The 24,339-nt window shown below is 45.5% G+C and overlaps 2 protein-coding genes across 4 annotated transcripts; both read right to left on the bottom strand.

Moving 5' to 3' along the window:
* LOC109162613 (methyltransferase-like protein 13) lies at positions 1–23,121 on the bottom strand. Of its 3 annotated transcripts, XM_019311296.1 has the most exons (8): positions 21,442–23,121; positions 1,324–1,398; positions 1,126–1,193; positions 971–1,028; positions 760–818; positions 558–674; positions 408–476; positions 1–278 (listed from the first exon to the last, which is right to left on the bottom strand). In XM_019311296.1, the coding sequence occupies exon 1, from the start codon at positions 23,027–23,029 to the stop codon at positions 21,617–21,619; it is 1,413 nt and encodes a 470-aa protein (XP_019166841.1). In that variant the 5' UTR covers positions 23,030–23,121; the 3' UTR covers positions 1–278; positions 408–476; positions 558–674; positions 760–818; positions 971–1,028; positions 1,126–1,193; positions 1,324–1,398; positions 21,442–21,616. The 3 variants fall into 3 exon arrangements, with proteins under 3 accessions (XP_019166841.1, XP_019166840.1, XP_019166842.1); XM_019311295.1 differs by lacking the exon at positions 1,324–1,398 and having other exon boundaries at positions 408–674; XM_019311297.1 differs by lacking the exons at positions 1–278; positions 408–476; positions 558–674; ... (2 more) ...; positions 1,126–1,193; positions 1,324–1,398 and adding an exon at positions 1,611–1,728.
* LOC109162720 (zinc finger BED domain-containing protein RICESLEEPER 2-like) lies at positions 6,344–9,389 on the bottom strand. The gene is made up of 5 exons (XM_019311405.1): positions 7,943–9,389; positions 7,303–7,887; positions 7,176–7,226; positions 6,959–7,082; positions 6,344–6,443 (listed from the first exon to the last, which is right to left on the bottom strand). The coding sequence occupies exons 1-5, from the start codon at positions 9,387–9,389 to the stop codon at positions 6,344–6,346; spliced, it is 2,307 nt and encodes a 768-aa protein (XP_019166950.1).
* Positions 23,122–24,339: the final 1,218 nt, after the last annotated feature.

Here is a 24,339-nt window from a genome sequence, read left to right as displayed (position 1 = left end):
TAACACTCTCAGCAAAAGAATTAAAACAATTAGTAAACCTGTCAGGTAGATTTGATTACAGATTTTTTTTGTCTTCAGCTATGTAGCAAATTTTCAATCAATGAGAAAGGTTAATTAAACAAAGAGCAAACCAAGAGCCAGACTAGAGTAACCTCAAAGCATTACCTCATGCCCGAGTCTGACTCCCGTTTCTTGGGAAACATGAGCAGCAACTCAACGAGGTATTGAGGTATCTGAGTCGTCTTCCCAGAACCTGTTTTTCCAAGAATGACTAGGACCTATAAAACCAATCAAGATCAGTCTACATACAGCTGATATCCAATAGGAAGATAACAGCACGAGATAATTAGTACAAATCCCACTAAACAGTATTATAAGCATGATCAACAGAAGGGGCATCAACCAACCTGATGATCATTAATAGCTTGGAGCAACTTATCCCTATATGGGTAGATGGGGAGAGTTTTCCTGTCTGCCTGAGAAAATAAAGCCAGGAAAGTCACAACAGATCATGATGAGTCGCAAAATAAGAGAAGCTGGGATTGAAAATTTCAGACTAGTTTCTCTTGTAGAACAATAGATTATGTATCAACAACACCTTACACCTGTAGTTTCTCAAGTGCTGATTTAGCAACAAATGTTTCTAGTTCATCAACAGCAGACTCTTGATCAACCTGCATAGAGAAGGATAATAGAGGTTAAGATGAAAAGTGGAACAGGATAACTCTTAATTGACAATTGACAAGTAAATGGGCATACATTAACACCCTCCATAACTGCTTGCTTTTATGAAATCTATCTGGTCTTCAAACACAAATCTGCAAAAAAATCAGTATTAAGGAAAGAAAATTAGGATGGATGAACAATGCTTAAGTTTGTAACTTTGAGATAGTAAGACAAAAAACTGAGAATATTGACAAAAACAGCCTATTTCTCCTACAAAGTTACAAGTGCATTTTCTATAACTTACTGGTAATCTTCGGATTTTGCCTTTCTGTCTTTTGAACCAAATTTGAGTGTAGCCTTGGCTGTACTAGAATGACTCTTGTTTCAGTAAATGAAATTTCAAAGGGTATGAAATCAATGTACAGAGTAAAATGCTATAACAGTAAAATTAGAGTTTACAGATTCGGTGATCCTCCCATGCTTCTTGTTCAGAAAATGGATTCATCTTATCATTAGCATCAGTATCCCTAAAGGAGGAAAAAGAAAAACACAAGCATGAAAATCCGCTGAACTAACAAAGTTTCCTAGCAAGAACTGAAATATATTTGTGTATGTAAGCCAATTTGCTGTGAGAATGAGGCTGCATCCTATAGTGACCTGTAGCATTGCAATGTGACGGCAAACCTCTTCTCTTGATTTACACCATTTTCAACATCATAAGCATCGGGCATCCTATACTGTATACCAAAAATCAATGCATCAAACCATAATTCAGCAAGGAAATAACTTCAATTTCTGTAGCATTTTCAGATAAAAATTGCCCCAGATTAAATTACCAATTTTTAAAGACTTATTGTAAATGAGAAGTAAAAATTTAAATTTCTTTTCCGATAGTCATGAACATTAACGAGATTAGAAATCAAGAATCAATGATGAAGTCACTATAGTCACACAATAATTTACTCAAAACAAAAACGCATGTCATTGCCTCTTGTCAAACAAACTGGTCTCCCTAGCTAACAACAATTTGTGGACCTCAGAGAAACAAAATTCTATCTGAACCTGCATAATTTCCACCAAGCTAAGCCTTAGCCACCACCACTGGCAGCACTAGAACTTGAGAATACCTGAATAGAATCCATATAAGAATTGTTGAGAGAGATGTAGAAAGAGTTGTTATTACTTCCTTGTATCAATGGGGAGACAACAGATAAATATATACAGACTAAGAGACACAATCCTACAGACACAACCCTACACAACTTCAACAGCTATATTTCTATAGACACAACTTTTGTGTTTTAACACTCCCCCTCAAGCTGGAGCATGTATATTGGTAGGGAATATCCCGACTGACATAGTGCTGTCTCGACCGGTGTGCCTTTGTCCTTTTCTTCTTGTCTTTGCAGGTAACAGGTCGGGTTTCTTGTGAAGAACCCGGTCGGGATCCGACCGGGAGTTACCCGAGCGGCAGTGTCGACCACCGAGCGGCAGCCCTTTAGCGAGAGAGCTGACGAGGAACACGTGGCGGCTCCACGCATTGACAGGCAAGGCACCCGGGGAGGCAACACGTGGTTGCTACGTGGGAAGCATGCCGAACGACCGGATTTGTGTCTCCGGCTCCACGACTATAAATACCCGCGATAGCAACAGTGTGAGGGACTTTTGGACGATCGATAGGTTGTTGTTAGAGAATCCCGACGGCAGTCAGTCGGTACTCAGAGCAACCAAGTAGATTGTACTTAGGGCCTTCACCGTGATCAATAAAAGAGTTTACTTGCTTTAATTGGTCTCATATTTATTTAATTACCGCTCCACGTGGCAATTAACACTATCATTTTGGCGCCTCTGTGGGGACCCGTGCAAGAAAGTCATCGTCTTGACGAGCACCCGGTCTCTCATCAATCATGTATCCGTGGGCATACAACAACTTCGCTGATGATCAGGCGGATGCAGTGAGCTCATCCGACCACCAGGCGACTCAGCAGCAAGGTTAGACTATGGACCTCAACCTCAATCTCTCGCCACCCCATCCATCCAACACATACCCGGCCGCCCAACAGTCGGTGAACTACATCCAACCGGGATACCCAACACCCGGTCAGCAGTACCAGCAGCAACCGATGCCGTATCCCGACCAGTATCCATACTCGGTCCCACCTCAACCGTACGGGTATTGGCCCGGCCAACCGATGTATTACACGCCCCCGGTTGGCTATCCACCCTTCATGCCTGCGTACACGGCTCCAGCCGCCGCCCCTCCAGTTTACCCGGCCGCACAGGTAGAGCCGCAGCATCAGCCCACTTCCCGGACTCGACGCTCGGCTCGTTCGCGATTGGGGTCGGGGGGTGCTGATGCGATGGAGGCACCACGGCAGGCCCAGCAAGCACCGGAGGTTCCAGCCCGAGCGGAGGACCCCGGAGAAGTTGCCCGGGTGGTAGCTTTCGACCGCCTTCGACCGGCGATGCGATAACGTTTGGGACCCCAAGACCCGAACCGGCAGCCGGAAGACGTACAGATGCAGGAGGCTAGCCAGGAGGCTTCATCCGGGCATAGCGGGTCGAGATCTCACCGTCGGCGACGCGCTCGTGAATCAGCCCAAGCCGCCCAGATGGCCGAGCTCAACGAAACCCGAGGATTGCTCTACAACTCCAGGCGGAGTTTGCTCGGTTCAGAAATGAGCACCCTGCAACACCCCCGGTCGACCAATCGTCCTTGCTCAGGACGCCTTTCACTGCCGAGGTAATGGCTCAGCCCTACCCGCTTGATTTGAAGGTCTCCGGGGAGAAAAGTTATGATGACCGTACGGACCCTGAGGTCCATGTCAATGATTTCTACGGCAACATGATGTTGAAGGGCGTATCAGACGCCGTGATGTGTAGGGCTTTCTATTCCACGCTCACCGGTCGGGCGGCGGAATGGTTCCGAACTTTGCAGCCGGGCTCAATTGCAGATTTTAACGCCCTGGCGATCAAGTTCGTGAGGAAATTCATCACCTCCAAGGTGGTGAGGAAGTCCTACATGTACTTGGAGAAGGCCAAGCAACTTGAAGGGGAGAGCTTGACCGATTTCCTTGTCAAGTGGAAGGCAGCGGTTGGGGAAGTCGAGCCAATGGATGATGCGACCGCTACCCACATGCTCCACATTTCCCTCCGGGCGGGCTATCTGTACCAAGACTTCATTCTACACCCCCGGCCACGTATGAGGAGGCCCTTCGAAGGGTCACAGATTATGCCAACGCCGGCGAGGCGAACGCCGTAAAACGCTCGCAGGAGGTCGGGTCTTCGTCCCGTAAACCGGCCGGCCGGGCGGAACACCGATCGGGTGATGACCATCCCCGATCCCACACCAGGCCTGGTGAGTTTACAGCCTTGAACCGATCCGCAGCGGAGGCAATGCAATACGCTCAGTCCTGCAATCTCATCAAACTCCCCCATCCCGATCAAGACGGCCCTGACAAGAGTAAGCACTGTGCTTACTATCGATGTGCCGGGCATGACACTGAAGAGTGTACCCACTTGCGCCAACTGTTGGAGGACCTGCTAAATCTTGGGAAGTTGGACAAGTGTGTGGGGAAGAGAGAAGACACAAAGAAGAACACCGATCGGAGAGATCACCGGCGCTCCCATCACCGTTCCGATCGCTCTGATCGTGATGGACGCTCCGATCGGTCAGGTTAGGACCGAAGAGACGATCGAAGAGACGATCGACGAGATGACCGACGGGACCCTGACCCTCCGTCTAGCAGCCGACCGGCAGGAAAGCCGACCATCCACGTCATTTTTGGTGGATTGGATGACGCTTCCTGACCGAGGGAGAATTGCCCGGTCGCCATAGTGGATTCCCGGGACACCGGGAAGAGGCAAAAGATGGAACCCATAACCTTCACCCTCGAAGATCAACCCAGCAGCGGTGACCATGGCATGGAGGCGCTCGTGGTCACGATTGATGTCAGAGGGACGGATGTCCAGAGGGTTATGGTGGACACTGGGAGCAGTGTCAACGTCCTTTACTTGGACGTGTTTGAGAAGCTTGGACTCGACAGGAAGGAGCTGACTCCGGTCGGTGTACCACTGTCGGAATTTATCGGGGCGCTCATCTACCCCGAGGGAAAAATAACGCTCCCAGTAGAGATCGGCACCTCTCCGAAGTCGATCAAGACGGAGCTGGAATTCGTTGTGGTCAACCTTCATTGTGTCCACAACATTATCTTGGGCCGACTTGCAATCATGAAGATTGGTGGGATAATTTCAATGCCTCACCTGTGCATGAAATTCCCCACCCCCAATGGGGTCGGTGTGGTCCGTGGCGACGTCCAATCCGCCCGGAAGTGTTACACCCGAGCGGTCAACAGACGTGACTCCGGTCAGTCTTCTCGGGTGAACACTATTGCCAAGGAAGAGTCCAAAGATCGGAAGGAACAACCCGAGCCTTCCGAAGAAATAGAGGAAGTTCCCTTGTCCGAGGACCGACCGGACAGGAAGATCAAGATTGACCGGGCCCTTACCCCCGAGCTCCGAGCGCAAGTCCTGGCTATACTCCGAGAGTTCGCGGACATCTTTGCATGGGGGCCCGAAGATATGCCTGGGATCGATCGAACGGTCATCTGTCACAAGCTAGCAGTCGATCCCGCAGATAAGCCGGTCGTGCAAAAGACTCGGCATCTTTCATCCGATCGCAGTGAATTTGTCAAAGAAGAGGTCAAGAAGATGGCGGCGATCGAGCACATCCGTCCGGTAATTTATCCCGAGTGTGTAGCCAACATTGTCCTTGTTCCTAAGCCCCCAGCTTGGAGGATGTGTATTGACTTCACCGACCTCAACAAGGCCTGTCCGCTCGACCCGTATCCTCTACCGAGTATCCACCAGATGATCGACGAGACGGCCGGGGCCGAGTTGATGAGCTTCATGGATGCATTTAAAGGCTATCATCAAATAATGATGCACCATGAAGATGAGAGCAAGACAGCCTTCGGGACCCCAGACGGGCTGTATTGCTACCGAGTGATGCCGTTCGGCCTCCGCAACGCGGGAGCGACCTATCAGAGGATGGTCAATATGCTCTTCGCCGATCTGCTAGGTCGAACGATGGAAGCCTACATTGATGACATGCTGGTCAAGAGTCGGGATCGATCCGATCACACTCGGGACCTCCGGGAGTGCTTCCAGATAGGGCTGTGCAGTCGGAAGGATCGGATTGCGGACTGAGACCCCTGGTCGGATATCGGATTTCAATTTTGACCACCCTAACCGTTTTTTTTGTTGACTAATCCGATCGGTTATTTTTATTTTCGGATTGGATCGGATCGGTCGAATATCCGTGTTGTAATTCGGTTTTATCAGAATGTAAAAAACTTAAAATCAAATATTTTATTCATGGATGATGGAACACCTAAGTACCTAACTAATGAACTACTTAAGTACTAAAAGTCACTAACTAGTAATTACTAACTACTTAACAGCAAAAATAAGTAAATAACATAAGACATAAGTAAACTTATAAAAGTGTAAACATATAATCAGCAAAATACAAATTAGCTTACATATAATCAGCAGATTAGCTTACAAGTTACAACTTACAAGTTACAAAATTAAAACTTGTAATGAGATTTTTATTGTTCATAGCAACAGCATCACTGCATCAGTCTCCAATCAGCACATCAGCATTCTTCTATGTCTATTCTTCTTCAAAAGAAAGCCAGATATCCAAAACTCCAAAAGCAATATATGAATATATGATTAATATAATATAGAGTACTCTATGTCTATTCTTCTTCCTGATAAGTGAACACATAAAAACACAATAAGTTCAAAACATTTATAGTTAGTTAGAATTGACACAATCACACAAACTGAAACTGTAAAAGACTAAAAGAGTGCTCAGATAACTTTTTTTTCCATATCAAGTTAGGATTGAGGGCACACTACTCAATGAGTATGGCATAAACACCACACTTCAAAGGCAACACACCAAACCCAATTCTATATATTCAGAGAACATGGTGGAAGCATCATCATAGCAGAATAATACTTATACTGTAACAACTAATGAATTATATTTAAATAGCAAAGACTCAAAGAGTGCTCAGATACTTTTTTTTTTACTCAATGAGTATGGCATACACCACACTTCATAGGCAACATACCAAACCCAATTCTATATATTCAGAGAACATGGTGGAAGCATCATCATAGCACAATAATGAACATTTATACAGGTATAACTTATAAGTATAGTGAGTCAGAAGTCAGAAGTCACATTTAGACATTTAGTCAGTACTTATACTGATACCTGAGCTCAATGGCAGCAACATTTAAAATGTTACCTAGCCATGAGCACTTTCCAGTTTCCAGTTCCAACTTCCCAGCCTCACGAGGGACATTGATTTGAATCATTGATACACATACATGATACACTGATACAGAGGCATAAATTTATCATGAAATCAAATAAGTAAATAAGTAATCACAAATTCATATTTCAAAATAAATTAATGGAAACTGTAAACATACAACAATTGTAGGCATTCCAGTTCCAGTGCTGGATGTGCAATACAACTCTGCAGTACAAAAACAAAATGGAAATTAAAACTTAAACAATTAAACAGATCATTGCTGGAAGTTAGAAGTATATACCTTTCTCAATCTTTTCAACATCTTCAATATTTTCTTCAATTGAGATTGGTTGGTTGCTTAACCTTAGCCAATCCTGTGCACACACCAATGCCTCAACAATTCTAGGAGTTAGGGAACTCCTAAAGGCATCAAGCACCCTTCCACTTGTACTGAATGCTGATTCTGAAGCAACAGTTGATATTGGAACAGCTAGAATATCCCTTGCCATTTTAGATAAGACAGGGAACCTTTCAGATTGTTGCTTCCACCATCTTAGAAGGTCAAATGAATCATCCTCATCCACAATAACCTCAGAGAGATACACTTCCAACTCAGTTTTTTTCCTAGACAAATCCCCACTCACCAATTTTTGCTTCTTAATCTGAGATTTCAGTAATGATTGAGGTCTCCCAACAGAAACTGAATCAGATATTGTTATTGAGGGAGGACATTTTTCAGATTGTTCAACAGACTGGACAGGGAAGCATGCAACATAATCTTCAAACAACTCCTTAAGGCCAACAATCACCTTATCAAACATTGTTTTACCCTTGTCCTCACCATATAACTGGTTAAACTGAATTGGGCATATAATCAATTTTGTCCCTGGGGTCTAAGATATTTGCATAGAATATCAAAAAATTCATTTTTTCAGGCTCACCCCAATACTTATCAAATTTTGCCCTCATATTTTTACCCATCAGTTTAACACTATCTTCTGTAGCTTCCTCCATATTTTTCAACAAGCAAGACAAATCAGAAATCTCAGAGAAGAAGGTATTAGAAGTCACATACAATGATCCAGAAATCCTAACAGTCATTTCATAAAAATATTTCAGAATCATAACCAAAGATTGAATGGATTCCCAATCTAAGAAATCAGGTACACTTCCACCCAAATCAGATTTAAATGAACTGTCATGATCATCATAGGATTCAAATACCTTCTGAAACAGTAATGCAGTATTAAGCATCATATATGTGGAATTCCACCTTGTAGGGACATCTAGACACAGAGAATTCTTAGCTTCCACCCCAATTAGATCAGCTAGTGATTTAAACTTCTGCAACCTAGCAGGTGAGCTCCTCACATACCTAACAGCATCCCTGACTTTCTTAACAGAATTGTCACATTCTTTCAACCCATCCTGTACCACCAAGTTAAGAATGTGAGCAATGCACCTCATGTGCAAATACTTACACCTAACAGCAGTACAACCCCAAGAGCCCAACTTCTTCTTCAAGAATCCTAGGGCAGTATCATTGCTGGAAGCATTATCTACTGTCACACTAAACACTGATTTTAGACCCCAGTCCAAAAGGCAACTCTCTAAAGCCTTTGCAATACTTTCCCCCTTGTGGGAATATATAGGAACAAATGAAATAATCTTCTTTTGCAGCTTCCACTCACTATCAATGAAATGTGCAGTTATGCACATGTAGTTTATTCTCTGGACTGAGGTCCAAGTATCAGTTGTGATACTTACCCTCTGACTGCTAGTCCTAAAAAACTTCTTCAAGTTGACCCTCTCATCAGAAAATATCTTGAAAATGTCCCTACTGATAGTCCATCTTGAAGGGATTTTAAACCTAGGACAGCAAACTAAAACAAACTTTCTAAAACCCTGTCCCTCAACAATCCTAAAAGGAAGTTCATCTAAAATAATCATCTCAGCTAAGGCTCTCCTTATCAAGTCTTGATCAAACACCCAAGTACCCAACACCCCTTCAGTTCCTTCACTACTTTGAGTTCCAGCAGAAGAAGGTGCAGGTTGGAATGTGAGTAGGGACTGCCTTGTCTCCTTAGAGTGAGGATTTTTAAGGCAGTTTACCACATGAAGTCTGAGAGAAGAAGTCCCATGTTTCTTGGTCTCACAGCAATACACTTTTGCACAATATATACATTTTCCTTTGATGACAATGCCATCACTGTCTTTGATCTTTTCAAAGTGATCCCAACATGGAGCCCTGGATTCAACCTCTTTCCTTTTCTTTGGAACAGGTAGAGGCAAAGGCTGCTGAGACTGAGGAGTAACAGTCTCTACAGCAGGTGCTTCTAACTCAGGTTGGGTTCCAGATACACCAGTAACACCACTAACACTTTCCATCTAAAAAGGGGAAAGTATCAGTGACACAGAATGGGAAATCACTCATTGAAAATCATCAACAGAGAATGGGCTTTGTCACATACACACATGTATCAATTAATTAAAGTGTTAAACAGGCAGAATTCAGTGAATTGAACATTTCATCATGTATGCAGAATTGCACATAAATGATTTAAGGGCTAGTGACATGCAATCCGGAACTTCTCAACGGATTTACAAGTATCATAGTCCAGTGAGTCCACAGATTAGGTTACAAATTAGAAACCCTAATCACACAATTCACAAATTCAAACTCGAAGGACTAGTGACATGCAATCCGGAACTTCTCAACGGATTTACAAGTATCATAGTCCAGTGAGTCCACAGATTAGGTTACAAATTAGAAACCCTAATCACACAATTCACAAATTCAAACTCAAAGGACTAGTGACATGCAATCCGGAACTTCTCAACGGATTTACAAGTATCATAGTCCAGTGAGTCCACAGATTAGGTTACAAATTAGAAACCCTAATCACACAATTCACAAATTCAAAGTCAAAGGACTAGTGACATGCAATCCGGAACTTCTCAACGGATTTACAAGTATCACAGTCCACATAATCATAAAAATTAGAAACCCTAATCAAGAAGACAAATACACAATAATCTATAACGAAAATGTAAATAGGGTTTAGTAATTACTTCGTTTCTCAAATTTAATCCCTCGAGAACAAAGGGCTTCGGATCCACTATTCCACCGTTCCACAGTTCCACCGGAGTCCGGTGACCGGACTAGGGTCTAGGGCTTCCACCACTCCACCAGAGTCCAAACTAGTCGCTACTCCGAGTCTCCGAGTCTCCGAATAGGGCTTCCACCAGACTACAATTGAGAGAGCTGAGATTTGAGAAGTGAGAACTGAGAACTCAGAGTCTTAGAGAGTAAGACTCAAAGACCAGAGCGAAAGAGAGAACGAGAGATGAGAGATGAGAGATTGAGACTTGAGAGAAGAGTGAAATGGGAGCTCGGCTGCGCTGACCGAAATGGATAGTATATATACATATAACACACGACGTCGTATTACATAAGGGTAAAAAAACCCTAGTCTTCATCGGTTTCTCGGACGGGTTCGGGTGGCGTTTAATGCCTCCCACCCGAACCCTCTTCATCCGGCTAATACCGTCCACTCGGTTCGGGTGTTGTCTTCGGATACGGGCCGTTCAACGGGCTCACCCATCGGTTATCGGGTCAGGCGGGTGGGTCGGGTTTCTCGGATTCTGCACACCCCTACTTCCAGATCATGAGGAAGTACCAGTTACGGCTGAACCCGACCAAGTGCACATTTGCGGTTCAGACCGGGAAATTCCTCGGCTACATGATGACCAATAGGGGAATCGAGCCCAACCCGGCCAAAGTTAAAGCGATTCTGGACATGCAACCACCTTCAACCGTTCGGGAAGTCCAGCAATTGACCGGTCGGTTAGCAGCTCTTAGCCGGTTCCTCTCGAAACTAGCCGAGCGCGCCTTACCTTTCTTCAAGGTATTGCATAAAGTCAATGGGTTCATCTGGGACGACGAGTGCCGAGCGGCTTTTGACGAGCTGAAAGAGTACCTCATGTCACCAATCGTGCTCTCAAAGCCCGAGCTCGGAGAAGAGCTAGACGTGTACCTCGCCGTGTCCGATCGTGCAGTAAGCGCAGTATTGTGCCGAACCAATCCGGAAGGGGTCCAGCGACCGGTGTATTATGTAAGCCACGCGCTACATGGTCCCGAGCTCCGGTACTCCCGGTTAGAGAAGGTCGTCTACGCCTTATACATTGCCGCGAAGAAGTTGGCTCCCTACTTCCAAGGTCGAGCTATTCGCGTTTTGACCGATCAGCCGATCGGGCCAGTCCTCCGAACTGCTTCATCATCCGGTCGCCTAGTCAAGTGGGCGTTAATACTGACCCAGTATGCGATCGAATACCGACCAAGACCAGCCATCAAAGGTCAAGCCCTTGCAAATTTCTTGGTCGAGTGCACCGCCCGGGATACCCGACCCCCCGAGGTTGCGGATCCCGAGGCTGAGTGGTGGTTGCTGGCTACTGATGGGTCGAGCAGCAAGAAAGGGGCAGGAGGAGGAGTGGTTATCACGAGCCCGGAGGGATTCAAAGTCTATTTCTCCCTCATGTATCAGTTCCATCCAACTAACAATGAAGCCGAGTACGAAGCCTTTGTCAATGGCTTACAGTGCGCTCGGGACTTGGGGGCTGAATACATTCGAGCTCAAACGGACTCCGCGCTCGTGGTCGGGCAGGTTATCGGGGATTATGAATTGAACGGAGAACGACTACAACTATACCGAGACCTGGCCATGGAGAAGCTTACCCAGTTCCGGGGGTATACCGTCAGGCACATACCCCAATTGGATAATGCCGATACGGACATCTTGTCCAAATTGGCCCAAGACGCCCCGGAACACATGTCAAAGATAGCCCGAATTCTGGTGATCCCGAGACACAGCATCCATCGCTTGCCGGTCAATCCAATCCAACCGGTAGAAGACAATTGGATCACCGATCTGAAGGAGTTTCTCGAGCACAGTCGACTTCCAGGCGATCCTCAGCGTGCTCGGAAGGCCAAGCTTAGAGCCCCGAGGTTCCAAGTCTTGGACGGTCGTCTTTACAGGCGATCGTATGGAGGCCCTCTCATGCGTTGCTTGACTGCATTTGAAGCCGATTTGGTAATGAAGGAGTTGCACTCGGGTATTTGCTCGTCACATCAAGGAGGCCGATCGTTAGCTCGTCGGATCATGCTGATCGGGTATTATTGGCCGTCCCTCCAGCTAGACTGTGAGAAGTTAGCTCCGGAATGTGAGACGTGCCAATTGTTTGCCCGGATGCCTAGACGACCGGCAACCTTCTATCAGCCGGTCACAACTGCAATTCCCTTCGCTAGGTGGGGGGTGGACATCTTGGGTCCTTTCCCTCAACTCTCCGGTCGGAGAAAGTTTGTAATTGTCGCTATTGACTATTTTTCCAAGTGGATTGAAGCCGAGCCGTTGGCCACGATCACCTCTCAGCAGTGTGCTAGGTTCCTATGGAGCAATGTCATTTCCCGCTTTGGTGTGCCCGTGCATCTCATCAGCGATAACGGCCGCCAATTTGTGAGCCAGTATTTCTAAAACTTCTTGGCCACGATCGGGACGACTCACGTCCGGTCGTCGGTGGCTTACCCGCGGGGAAATGGGCAAGTAGAGAATGCCAATCGGACGATTTTGGAAGGTTTAAAAAAGAAGCTACACTCGGCTGGTCGTAGTTGGGCCGATGAGTTACCATATGTATTGTGGACTTATCAGACGACCCCAAGGGAGGCTACTTTGGAGACCCTTTTCGCCCTTGTTTACGGCGCAGAAGCCCGACTCCCGATCGAGGCTTGGATCCCGACTGACCGAGAGAGAACTTACAATGCGGAGGAGAACGAACACGCGATGGTCGTGGATCTCGATGGGGTCGAGGAGAAAAGAGAGCTAGCCACTCAGCGTATGGCCGAGTATCAGAAGAGAGTTTAAAGTTCAAAGGATGTCCGGGTCAACCCTCGTTATTTTCAGGTGGGAGATTACGTTCTGCGACGAAGGGAGGCCAGTCAACCTTTGGAAGGCGGAAAGCTAGCTTAGAATTGGGAAGGGCCGTACATCATCAGCGCGGTTGTACGGCCGGGGACATACCGGCTGGAGACAACAACCGATCGGGTTATCGAGGAGACTTGGAATTCCGAGCACCTCGTTATGTTTAGGCATTAGCCTATTATTTGTAATTTTAGACGAAGTGGGGGCTCGACCTGCGAGTTAGTCCCGGTCGTCATGTGTATTTAAATTTATCATTGTAAATATTTGTTCAACCGCCTACGAGCGGGAAGGTTTAATGTATATACGATCGGTGATTGCTCGACCGTTTGCATACGGCAGCCCGATCGGTTTTTTCCTTACCTTCATTAAACGCAGGTTGAGTCATCACCAAGTTACCTCGACCGGGCGAGTTCATCGACCGGTCACATGCGCTCCTCTTCGGCGGACAACTAGGTCACGCCACCGATCGGGAAAGCCAGAGCTCCCACCATAATTCCCCGATCCGTCCAACTTCTTTCCACTATCGCCCGCTCGTGCCTCGAGGGCACAATCGTGTGGGGGCTGGGATGAAGGAAGTGATGCATAGGTCCGTCGCTCGGGAAAACCTCGATCGTGGAGGCTTACCTATTCTCAAAATTTCGACAAGGCCAAGAGATCGGGTAAACCTGATCGGGCAGGCCAGCTTGACGTTGAAACCTCGGATGCACGACCGGGCCATAAGGCCACAAGGTCGGATGTCGAACAAGTCGAGTAATGCATGACCGGGCCAAAAGGCCATGAGGTCAAGCATTAAGGGTTCGGCGCATGTATGATTGAAAATAGAAGTGCGAATAAGGAAAACGAACGATATGAGTTGGACAAAAAATTAGTTCCATTTAATCGAAAGAGTGTCCGGTACAAACTCGGGACCGGGCTCCTGATCAACGTCACTTTACAAAAAAAGAAGTAAAACTACTTCTACTTCTTCGCTTCCTTGGCCTCGCCTTTCTTTGAAGCCTCCGCCTCGCTCGGGGTGGCCGCCGCAGACCCGCTCGGCTCGGCCGCTCTTTCCTTCGGGTCGAACGGAGAGGGACCGGGGTCAGAGAGATCCGGAGGAAGTGCAGACAGGACCAGCTGGAGATCGTCTCCCTCGAGGGCCTGTTCCATCCGCTTTTGGGCCTTCTCGAGCATCTTTCTTTGGCCGGCTTTAAAGGCCCACCGACGAAAGGACAGCATCAGCTCTTCCCCAATCTTCGTCCTCCGGGCTGCCTTGAGGAACGCCGAGCCCGATTCGTTATCCTTAAAAATGGACTGGGCCAACTCGTCTGGATTATCCGGCCGGGCCTTCAGCTCCCTGACCTCCTTGGTCGCCTTCTCCGCGGCTGTCTTCCATTCGGCCGCCTCCCCGATCGCCCGTTGCGCGATGGTGAGCTGTCGTAGGCTCCAAAATTAGAACCTTACAAACGTAGTAGCGGGAGTAAGGGTCGATCCCACGAGGAGTAACTAGTTTAACGTATGTGTTCAAATTAAAGGAAGGGGGGGTTTGGTATGAAAGTGATAATCAAACTAAATAACCAAATAAAGCAATGAAAACAATATATTGAAAGCACCTATAATAAAAAACCTTGGTTAGTAAAGATCCACCACCGGAATATAACACTGATCATTGATTCATAAAGCAATTAATATGCAATTGAATATTTGTCGTGAAATTATTTCATTTCCGTTTTTCCTTAGTTGTAGGTAACTAAAGCACACGCGGTTTAATTACCCCTAACTACTAAATAACCCAAGACAAGTGCTATAGATTTAATTTAATAGCAGCAATATGAACTAGGAAAACCGACAAACTAAATAACACAAGCACAAGCGGTTGCATTTAATTTAGGAAAATATTCTACCCGAGTCCAATTATCACTAAGCCGTCAATAATTAACCCAGTTGCTACTGAATATTAGGATAATTTGTAGCACAACATTATCTAATATAGCAAATAATTATATCAAGTAAATAACTAGTAGGTTTCCTTAGCAATTAAATGATACAACTATTCAAATAACTTAGAAGAATATTTAATACCCAAATGCATAAAAATTATATAATAAAAATAAATAAAAAATCTTACAGCATAATCAATTCCGGGCCTTCAATTCACTAAACCAAGCTAAAGAAATTAGCAATGAATGGACATTGATAACCGCTTTACAGAATAATCGAGAGGGGAAGAATGAACGTTTTACAATAGGAAACTCCTACTATTTATAGCATTCTAAAAATAGGCAAAATCAATTTCAACCATCCAACTTCCTACATTTGTGGCTCACGTCCGAAGACTCCTCCATTTGCTTCGCATGAATGAATCCGTTGAATTGAAAAATTCAATTCCTTTTGCATCATTGTTGGACCAAAACCATATTTAATAATATATAATATATATACTTAGCTAGTACAGTACGTCATATATATAAATATATATATTTATTAGTAAATATTCTATATATTATTTATTATATATATTATTTATTATATATTATATTAAACATTATATATAAAAAGAACTAATTATTAGATAATATTAAATAACTAATGCAAAATTATTATAAAGATGTAACTAAAATATGGGTGTAAAATATGCCTATCACGCGACCTTCTCGGCAATTTCTTGATCTTCCTGACTCTTCTTCAGCTCCTTCTGGACCTTCTCCAGCTCGGCCTGGATGTCCTTGACCTCCTGAAGACGTCGGGCGGCGGCCTTTTTGTGCCGATCGGCCTCGTCGACCAGCAGGGCCCGACCTTGAAGGAGCTGGGCCGCTCGGGAAATCTGCAAGGCAAATTATGTTAGCACGACTGATAACACTTACGCATGAAAATGAATAGGGGAAAGGGTTTTTTACTTCGGCCAAGTCGAGGCCGATTTTCTCGGCCACTTGGGTCGGGGTTAGCTTGCTCAGATCCTCCCGAGCCGGCCCGGCATTACCGATCCGGGCGAGGACGGACGAACCGCCCTTATTAGCCCCGGCCGAGGGGCTCAGGCTGCGCTGCTCTCTGCGGCGTTTGATGCCGCCGATCTCGGTTACGCCCTTCTCGGGCACCTTCTCCTTCCCTCGGGCGACCTCCACCCGGGTGACCAAGATGTCTATCGGCTCGACCACAAAGCCCTCGGCCATAGTGATGGTCGAGGTCCCGATCGGTCGGGCAAGTGGGACATCCTTTTGCCCGGCCGGCTTGGCCTTTGGCTTCTTCTTGCCGCCAAGCGAGATCTTGGCAGGCGGGGGAAGAGGAGCCTCGTCATCTCCAAAATCTGTCATTTCTGCAAAATAAAAGAACAAGGCAGTTAGTTCGGGAAAGTAACGCACGTTCGGGGTGTTAGGGTCGGGAAGAGGAGTTAGTGTTAAACCTTTACCCTTTAGTTTGCCCCGAGCGGGCATCCTTGCGATCGTTACGCCCCGAGGCTCGGGCTTATACTTCTCGGGCACGTCGTATACTGGCTCGGACAGGTCGGCCGCCTCGAGGGACTCGGGTGTCTTGAAGATCCGATACTCGTAGATCTCTCCAGATATCTTGGTGACCGCGTCCTTGAGGGCCTGAGTCTCGGCTGGGATAACTTGCTTTCTAAAGCGCTGACTCCAGACCCTCTCGACCGGGAGGATCCACGGCTCGTACTTCACTGAGAACAGCCGGTTTTTCCATCCCCGGGCAGGCCCTCAATCGAGCACATGTCCGCCCGAGACTGGGTCCCGCTCCCGTATGTGGCCGCCAGCACCTTCACCTGGTAGATGAAGTTGAAGAGCTCCATGGTGCAGGCCAGGTTGTGTCGACCGCAGATCTGCGGGAAGCATGCGATCATCCGGTGCGCATTTGGGCAGATCTGCCCGGGCACCACCTGGTAGTAACCCAGGAACGCGGTGAGGAGGCCCGAGAAGGGGAAAGTGATCGGGGCCATGAGGGAATCGTAGTGCATCTCGAGCCACTTTCCCCGGTGCCGCTCGATGATATTCCTGAGCTGCCGGCTTGTGTCAAACTCGACCCGACAATTGAAGCATGTGTTCCATCTCAACTAAAAGCCTAAGCTGATAGTTGGATACACATTAATGGATATATGCTCACACGCCCCCTCACGTGTACGGTGGATTCCAACCAACACGTGGACCGGTAAACCGTAGTCGCTTACGAGTGGCGTTGAGATTCGAACCCATGACCTTTACGCTGGCTCTAATACCAAATTGAAGCATGTGTTCCATCTCAACTAAAAGCCTAAGCTGATAGTTGGATACACATTAATGGATATATGCTCACACCGACTGGCGAGAGTTGCGGCGATTTTTGCTGCTTCGCCCTTGGTTAGTTTGCTCATCTGGGTCTCGACGCTCTCGCTGTTGAGAAACTCGAACCCGTCTCCGCCTGACGACGCTGGCTCGGCCGGGTCCTCTTCGACCAGCTCTGCGTCATTTGCCCGGTCGCCCCCTTCGGGCCCAACCTGAGGGTAATCCCCTATTACCCTCGTAGGCGTTTCCCTAACGCCTTCAACCGGGGAATTCCGTCCGCTCGTGGACGTTTTCCCGCTCTCCTCGCTCGAGCTCCCCGACCCGCTGGAGCTCGACCCCGACGTCTCAGACGAGCTCGACGACCTTTCTCGCTCGGGGGCTCGGTCGGGGATTTGTTGCGGTCGTTGTACGACCTCTGGAGAATAGGACATGATGTCCACCTCCTCGCTAATCTGCTCGACCTCGTCGTCGTAGTCTGCAACCGAGACGTTCTGGCTGTCCGAGTCCGACATCTTTTCTACCTAAAGGTCGGTCGGGGTTAGTATAGGGCTCGGGACGTTGGGTCAGAGTTAGTCCTAACCTACTGCTATGCAAAGCTTAAAATAAAAACAAAGCAAGGAAGTAGAAAGCTTACTGATCAGGGAGACTTTGATGAAGCTTGAAGTTGGTTTGCTCGGTTGATCTACTGAGATGTTCACTCGGGACTCTCTGAGGGTACCGATTGATTCAGAAGATTGAGAAAAGTTCAAATGAGGGCCTATTTATAGGAGAACATTTATGCGGGAAACAAGCCCACTTGCGTGACACGACCCGCACTGATTCCGAGGCGACCGTTGCAGTCGCAGAGGCCGGCAGTCGTCGACACGTGGCGAGAGAGGGAATGATAGCTGGCCGGTCGGTTTGGCGGCTGGCGGTTGGGCTTCTTCATCCCGTCCCATTTTTTCCCGGACGATAAAAAAGGCCCGGGCTGGGGGGGCTCTTGGTAGGGAATATCCCGACCGACATAGTGCTGTCCCTTTCTTCTTGTCTTTGCAGGTAACAGGTCGGGTTTCTTGTGAAGAACCCGGTCGGGATCCGACCGGGAGTTACCCGAGCGGCAGTGTCGACCACCGAGCGGTAGCCCTTTAGCGAGAGAGCTGACGAGGAACACGTGGCGGCTCCACCCATTGACAGGCAGGGCACCCGGGGAGGCGACACGTGGTTGCTACGTGGGAAGCATGCCGAACGATCGGATTTGTGTCTCCGGCTCCACGGCTATAAATACCCGCGATAGCGACAGTGTAAGGGACTTTTGGACGATCGATTGGTTGTTGTTAGAGAATCCCGACCGCAGTCAGTCGGTACTCAGAGCAACCAAGTAGATTGTACTTAGGGCCTTCACCGTGATCAATAAAAGAGTTTACTTGCTTTAATTGGTCTCATATTTATTTAATTACCGCTCCACGTGGCAATTAACACTATCATATATCATATGCACCAAGCTTGTTACAAATGTATTCAATCCTATGACTTCTTAAAGCTTTAGTAAATATATCAGCTAATTGATTATTTGAGCCTATAAAAGATGTAGTAATATCTCCAGAAGTAACTTTGTCTCGAACAAAATGACAATCAATTTCAATGTATTTTGTCCTTTCATGAAAAACTGGATTTGATGCAATATGCAAAGCTGCTTAGTTATCACAAATGAGCTTCATGGACTCCTTTGTACAAATCTGCAGTTCGGTAAGGAGGTTTTTCAACCACACAAGTTCACATGTTCCAACGGCCATAGATCGATATTCGGCTTCTGCACTTGATCGAGCAACAACATTTTGCTTTTTACTTTTCCAAGAGATTAAGTTGCCACCAAGAAAGATACAATATCCAGATGTTGATTTTCTATCCCATGCACCTGCCCAATCTGCATCTGTGTACCCAATAATTTCAAGGTTTCCATGGTCTTTGTATAACAAACCAGTGCCTGGAGATTTTTTAATATATCGTAAAATCCGAATGGCAGCTTCCCAATGACTTTCACGTGGAGATGCCAAGAACTAACTAACAAAACTTACCGCAAAAGAGATATCAGGTCGGGTTACAGTCAAATAAAGTAATCTTCCAACCAATCGTTTATATTTTCCCGGATCTTAGATAAGCTCCCCCTGGTCTGGTAGGATTTTGATATTTGGATCCATAGGAGTGTCAAGAGGTTTACAATTCATCATACCTGTGTCTTCTAGTATATCCAATGCATACTTTCTTTGTGATATGCAAATTCCTTGCTTGGATTGTGCTACTTCAATTCCCAAAAAGTATTTTAACCTCTCGAGATCTTTTGTTTCAAAATGTTGGAATAGATGTTTCAACAATTGTATTCCTTCAACATCATCTCCTGTCATGACAATATCATCAACATATACAACAAGATAAATGCTCTTACCATGTTGATGTCTATAAAAGACGGAATAGTCAACTTTGCTTCGATTTAAACCAAAATTTTGCACTACTATGCTGAACCGTCCAAACCAGGCACGAAGAGATTGTTTTAGACCATAGAGAGAACGTTTGAGCTTACAAACCAAGTTACTCTCCCCCTGAGCAACAAACCCAGGAGGTTGCTCCATGTAGACTTCTTCCTCTAAATCTCCATGCAGAAATACATTTTTAATATCTAACTGATGCAAGGGCTAATGATGAACGACAGCCATAGAAAGAAAGATTCTGACCGAAGCAATTTTAGCTACTGGTGAAAAGGTGTCAGTGTAATCAATCCCAAAAACATGTGTATATCCTTTGGCTACCAGTCGAGCTTTAAGTCTATCAACCTGTCCATTGAGCCCAACTTTCACAGTATAGATCCATCAGCAACCAACAGTTGTTTTACCTTCGGGTAATGGAACTAACTCCCAAGTCCCCGATGAATGAAGAGCAGCCATTTCATCAACCATAGCCTGACACCAACCAGGGTGGGAAAGGGCTTCTTTAATAGATTTAGGGGCAGAAACAGAAGATAAACATGTGATAAAAGCATTATATGAAGGTGAGAGACGATCATATGAAATAAAGTTGTATATGGGAAAGGGGTTTCGTGATGACCTGTTACCTACACGACTTGCGATAGAAGAGCTTGTTGCTGGAACCGGGTTCGAGGGCATAGATAGCTCGAGAGATGAATCAGTTGGGATTTCATCGATTTGAACTGTCGTGGGTGGTCGAGAGCGGCGATGATAAGTGTAAGGAAAGGGGGTAACACTGTTGTTTTGTAAAGGAGGTTCAGTAAGTGAGGGACTAGGATTTCTAGATGATGACGGATCTTTAGGTAAATGTACCTCGGTCCCTCCTTGAAAAGTAGGAACAGGAAGAACATCAGGAAAATGAGATATGGTGGTCGGTAAACTAGATGAAAAGAAAGGTGTTGATTCATAGACGAAAGAGACTGCCAAAGGAGACTACAAAGTTGAGCATCTAACATTTGCCAAACTGACTTTTCTTTTTCCAGTATCATATCCACTCCTTTTTGCAAGTGGTCAACAACACCTTGGCCCATAAACCATAATTCTACGGCATCCGACCAAGAGTGGTAATTTTGAGAACCACATAATCTTTCAGAAGTGATTACCGGGTTTCTAGACAGATTAGGCACATAAACAGAGCTCGAAGAAGTAGGTAAATTAATGGCAGGAGAAATACCCGAAGAATTTTCGTTGGAAGACATCGCGACCAAAATGAAATCTGATGGTACAAGCGAAATTGCAGAGGGCCGACGAGCCGGACTGGGAAGTTTCGCCGGAAAACCTCGCCGGAGACGGCCTCACGCGCCGGCGCGTGGTGACAGAGCGCCGGCGACATGGTGGCGCGTGAAGGCGCGTGGGCGGTGTTCCGACGACCGGAAAAGATGGGTCGGGGTCGCCGGAGACTGCAGAGGAAGGTTGTAGTATTATTTTGACAAAAGAGCACACCTTTAGGAAGTAATATGAGAAAATAGTTTCGGATGAACAGTACTTGTTACTGTTCACCGAAAAAATTTTCAAATTTTTTCAAATTGTTGGCTTGATACCATGTTGAGAGAGATGTAGAAAGAGTTGTTATTACTTCCTTGTCTCAATGGGGAGACAACAGATAAATATATACAGACTAAGAGACACAATCCTACAGACACAACCCTACACAACTTCAACAGCTATATTTCTACCGACACAACTTTTGTGTTTCAACAATCCTGATATTACAGATTTCAACTTAGAGAAATGTTGTCAACATCACCAGAAACTCTCTGCATCTTTGATACTGCAATATCACAACAAAATTCTCCCCATCTATATAACTCCTCAAAAACTCTTGAAATGCATTTGTTAGTCTCTTGCATGGAGGAATGACATTAATAACAAGAACACCGTGCTTGCTAAGAAGTGTCTTAGCCACCATCAATGGCAGCAGTAGCACTTGAGAATACCCTGATAGAATCTATGTAAGAAGATCCTGATGTTACAGACTTCATCTTACTTAGGAAAGTGTTGTCAGCATCACCAGAAACTCTCTGAATCTGTGATACGGTTGCAATAACAACAAAGTTCTCCTTATCTGCAACATCTATTTCATATAACTCCTCGAAAACATCTTGGAATGCATCTGTTAGTGTTTCATAGAATCTCTTGCATGGAGGAATGACATTAATAATCAGAACACCATGCTCACTAAGAAGTGTCTTAGCTGCAAGCAGGATGGATTTCTGAACAAACTCTGGTGGGGGTGCACTTGTTCCCATTCTAGCATCACTTGAGTCCAGATCAACCATAATGGCATTAAATTTGCCATTTATCTTGTCAAGAACATTATCGGTTCTTGCATCAATTCCATTTGGAACCCCAAGGCCTAGTTTTTCAATCATTTGTATTCCATCTCCTACACATAAATGCATTGATTCACTGTCTTTCAAGCCAAAATATTTTCTTGCAATTCTCAGCACAGCCTCATCCTCCTCAATGCCCAAAACTTCAAAACCCAACTGGGCATTCAAGAAACTGAGTAATGCCCCTCCTCCAACTCCCAAGCACAGGGCTTTTGGCCTAAACCCGCTCTGTATTTGATTGTCTAAATAAGAAGCAATCACTGATAGCCCAGCAACCATTGGGGTCAAATAAGGATGAACCAAGATCCCATTATCCAGTCTTAATTCCACTGTCTCTAACTCCTGAAAATCCAGTGAATCCGGGTGAACTCTCATCTGGGTTTGGATTAAATTCGGCATTCTCTTAAATCTCAACCTCCTCCGGAACTCTCTATCTCCACTCGTCACTTCCAGCCCCACATCTTCCACCAGCATTTCACCAACACGGTCTCCAACACATATCTCCAATACAACGCTACGGATCACTTCATCTTCGTAGCTGAGGAAAGGGATTTGAGGGAGCCCACCGCCTGTTCGATGAAATGCCTCTTTGGGACTCAACGCGATCAGCAGAGGCATCAAGCTCTCTTCGATCACCGACGTCTCGGAAACAGCATTTGCAGACAATGGGGGCTTATAGGAAGTGGGCAGTGGGGAATCCGGGGAGTTGCCAATAAGGACAAGGCGGGAGAGGTGCGGGAAGCTGAGGAGGAGCTGAAGGTGGCCGGGCTCTGTGGAGAAGGTCCAGTCCGATTCGCGGTAGAGAGGGACCAACATGGCGGCGGTCATGGCGGGTCCGGCGGCGGTGGGCGAGTCGAGGACGGCTACGCGGAGGAGAGAGGCGTTGAAGTGGTTAAGATGGAGGAGAGGGTTGGGGAGTGTGAAGGTGATGTGGCGAGAAGGGACTATGGTTTCGAATGTTGCTGGGTCGAGCGACATTGCTGAGACTGAGTCCCCAGTCCCCAGAGATACTGTGACAGAGTTCTTGAAAATGGTTTAGTATGAAGAAGCAGGGTAAAACTGGGGTTGTTGGGATGAAGCTCGATATAAGCAAAGCTACAGAGTTAACTGGAATATGGTGGAAGGGGTTTTACTGAAGTTAGGTGTTTTTTTTTTTTTTTTTTTTTTTTTTTTTGAAAAAAGGTGGTCCTAAATATTTTGCTAAAAATTAATTAGACCTATACATTTTTAAAAAGCGCAATCGAACACATGATCACACAACTAAGTCAGTCAACCCCATTAGTCGGTTACCACTTTGGTAAGTGGTGGTAACTGCACTCGTAAGTCGTAACACGCTACATAAGCTGTGTTTTTATTATTTGAATTGCCACATAAGCATAAATTTAAAAAAAAAAAAATTAATCAAATTAAAAAATGACTTAAATGTTACGCACAACCCTAATTCTAAAAATATTGCTTCGTCTCATTCACTGGATCAATGTTGCAACTTCTTCTTCTAAAGTTCTTCTTCTCCTCCTAAATTTATTCTTCCTCTTCTTCTTTTCTTCTTCTTCTTCTTCTTCTTCTTCTTCTTTCTATGCCATCTAACCTAGTACAGTGCTTCGGTTTCTGCTTCGCATTTCACCATTGGAGATGACATCATCATGTTGGAGTGGTTCACCATTTTTGTCTCCCTCAAAGTCTAGACCAAATCTACAGTATGAACTACCATTGTATTGTCGTTATGGGTTGAAATCACCACTATGTGTATCACGAGAAAATGTGCAACAATTTTTTGGATGTCAAATGTGAAAGATACATGTATTGCATTTAAGGTTTAAAAATGTTATTGATAAGTGTCTAAGATGTATTGGATTTAAGGTTTAAATTATGAATTTTTTGTTTAATTTTGTATTTGTCTAGGAAAGTGGATGTGGATTTTTTTATGTAGAGAAATGTTTTATGGAAAGATGATGAGGTTGAATTTGATTGGAATAAGAATGTTGGAATAGAGTTTTTTTTTTTTTTAAATAGTTGGAATAGAGTTGAAAAAGATGAAGTTAGAAATTATCGAGAAAATTTAACAATTATAAAGTGATGTTGAGAAAGTTTTCAAGCTGAAGTTGAAAGGAAAAAAAAGACAAAGAAACATAATAATTGGTTTTATAATTGTTATAGGAATAGCTGTGTTGTAAATTTGCAACAAAGGGCAAAACTTTATGGTTCTAGGTTCTGTACTTTTGTTTTGCAGAACCACTTCTCTCTAGATCTCTTCGCCTGTTGGTGTCTTGTCGGGGATGCGGGGATTC

The sequence above is a fragment of the Ipomoea nil genome, unplaced genomic scaffold (genome assembly GCF_001879475.1).
Source record: "Ipomoea nil cultivar Tokyo-kokei standard unplaced genomic scaffold, Asagao_1.1 scaffold2957, whole genome shotgun sequence".
Classification (NCBI taxonomy): domain Eukaryota; kingdom Viridiplantae; phylum Streptophyta; class Magnoliopsida; order Solanales; family Convolvulaceae; genus Ipomoea; species Ipomoea nil.
Note: the sequence above shows the minus strand (reverse complement) of the source record. Positions and strands in the feature narration are given on the sequence as shown.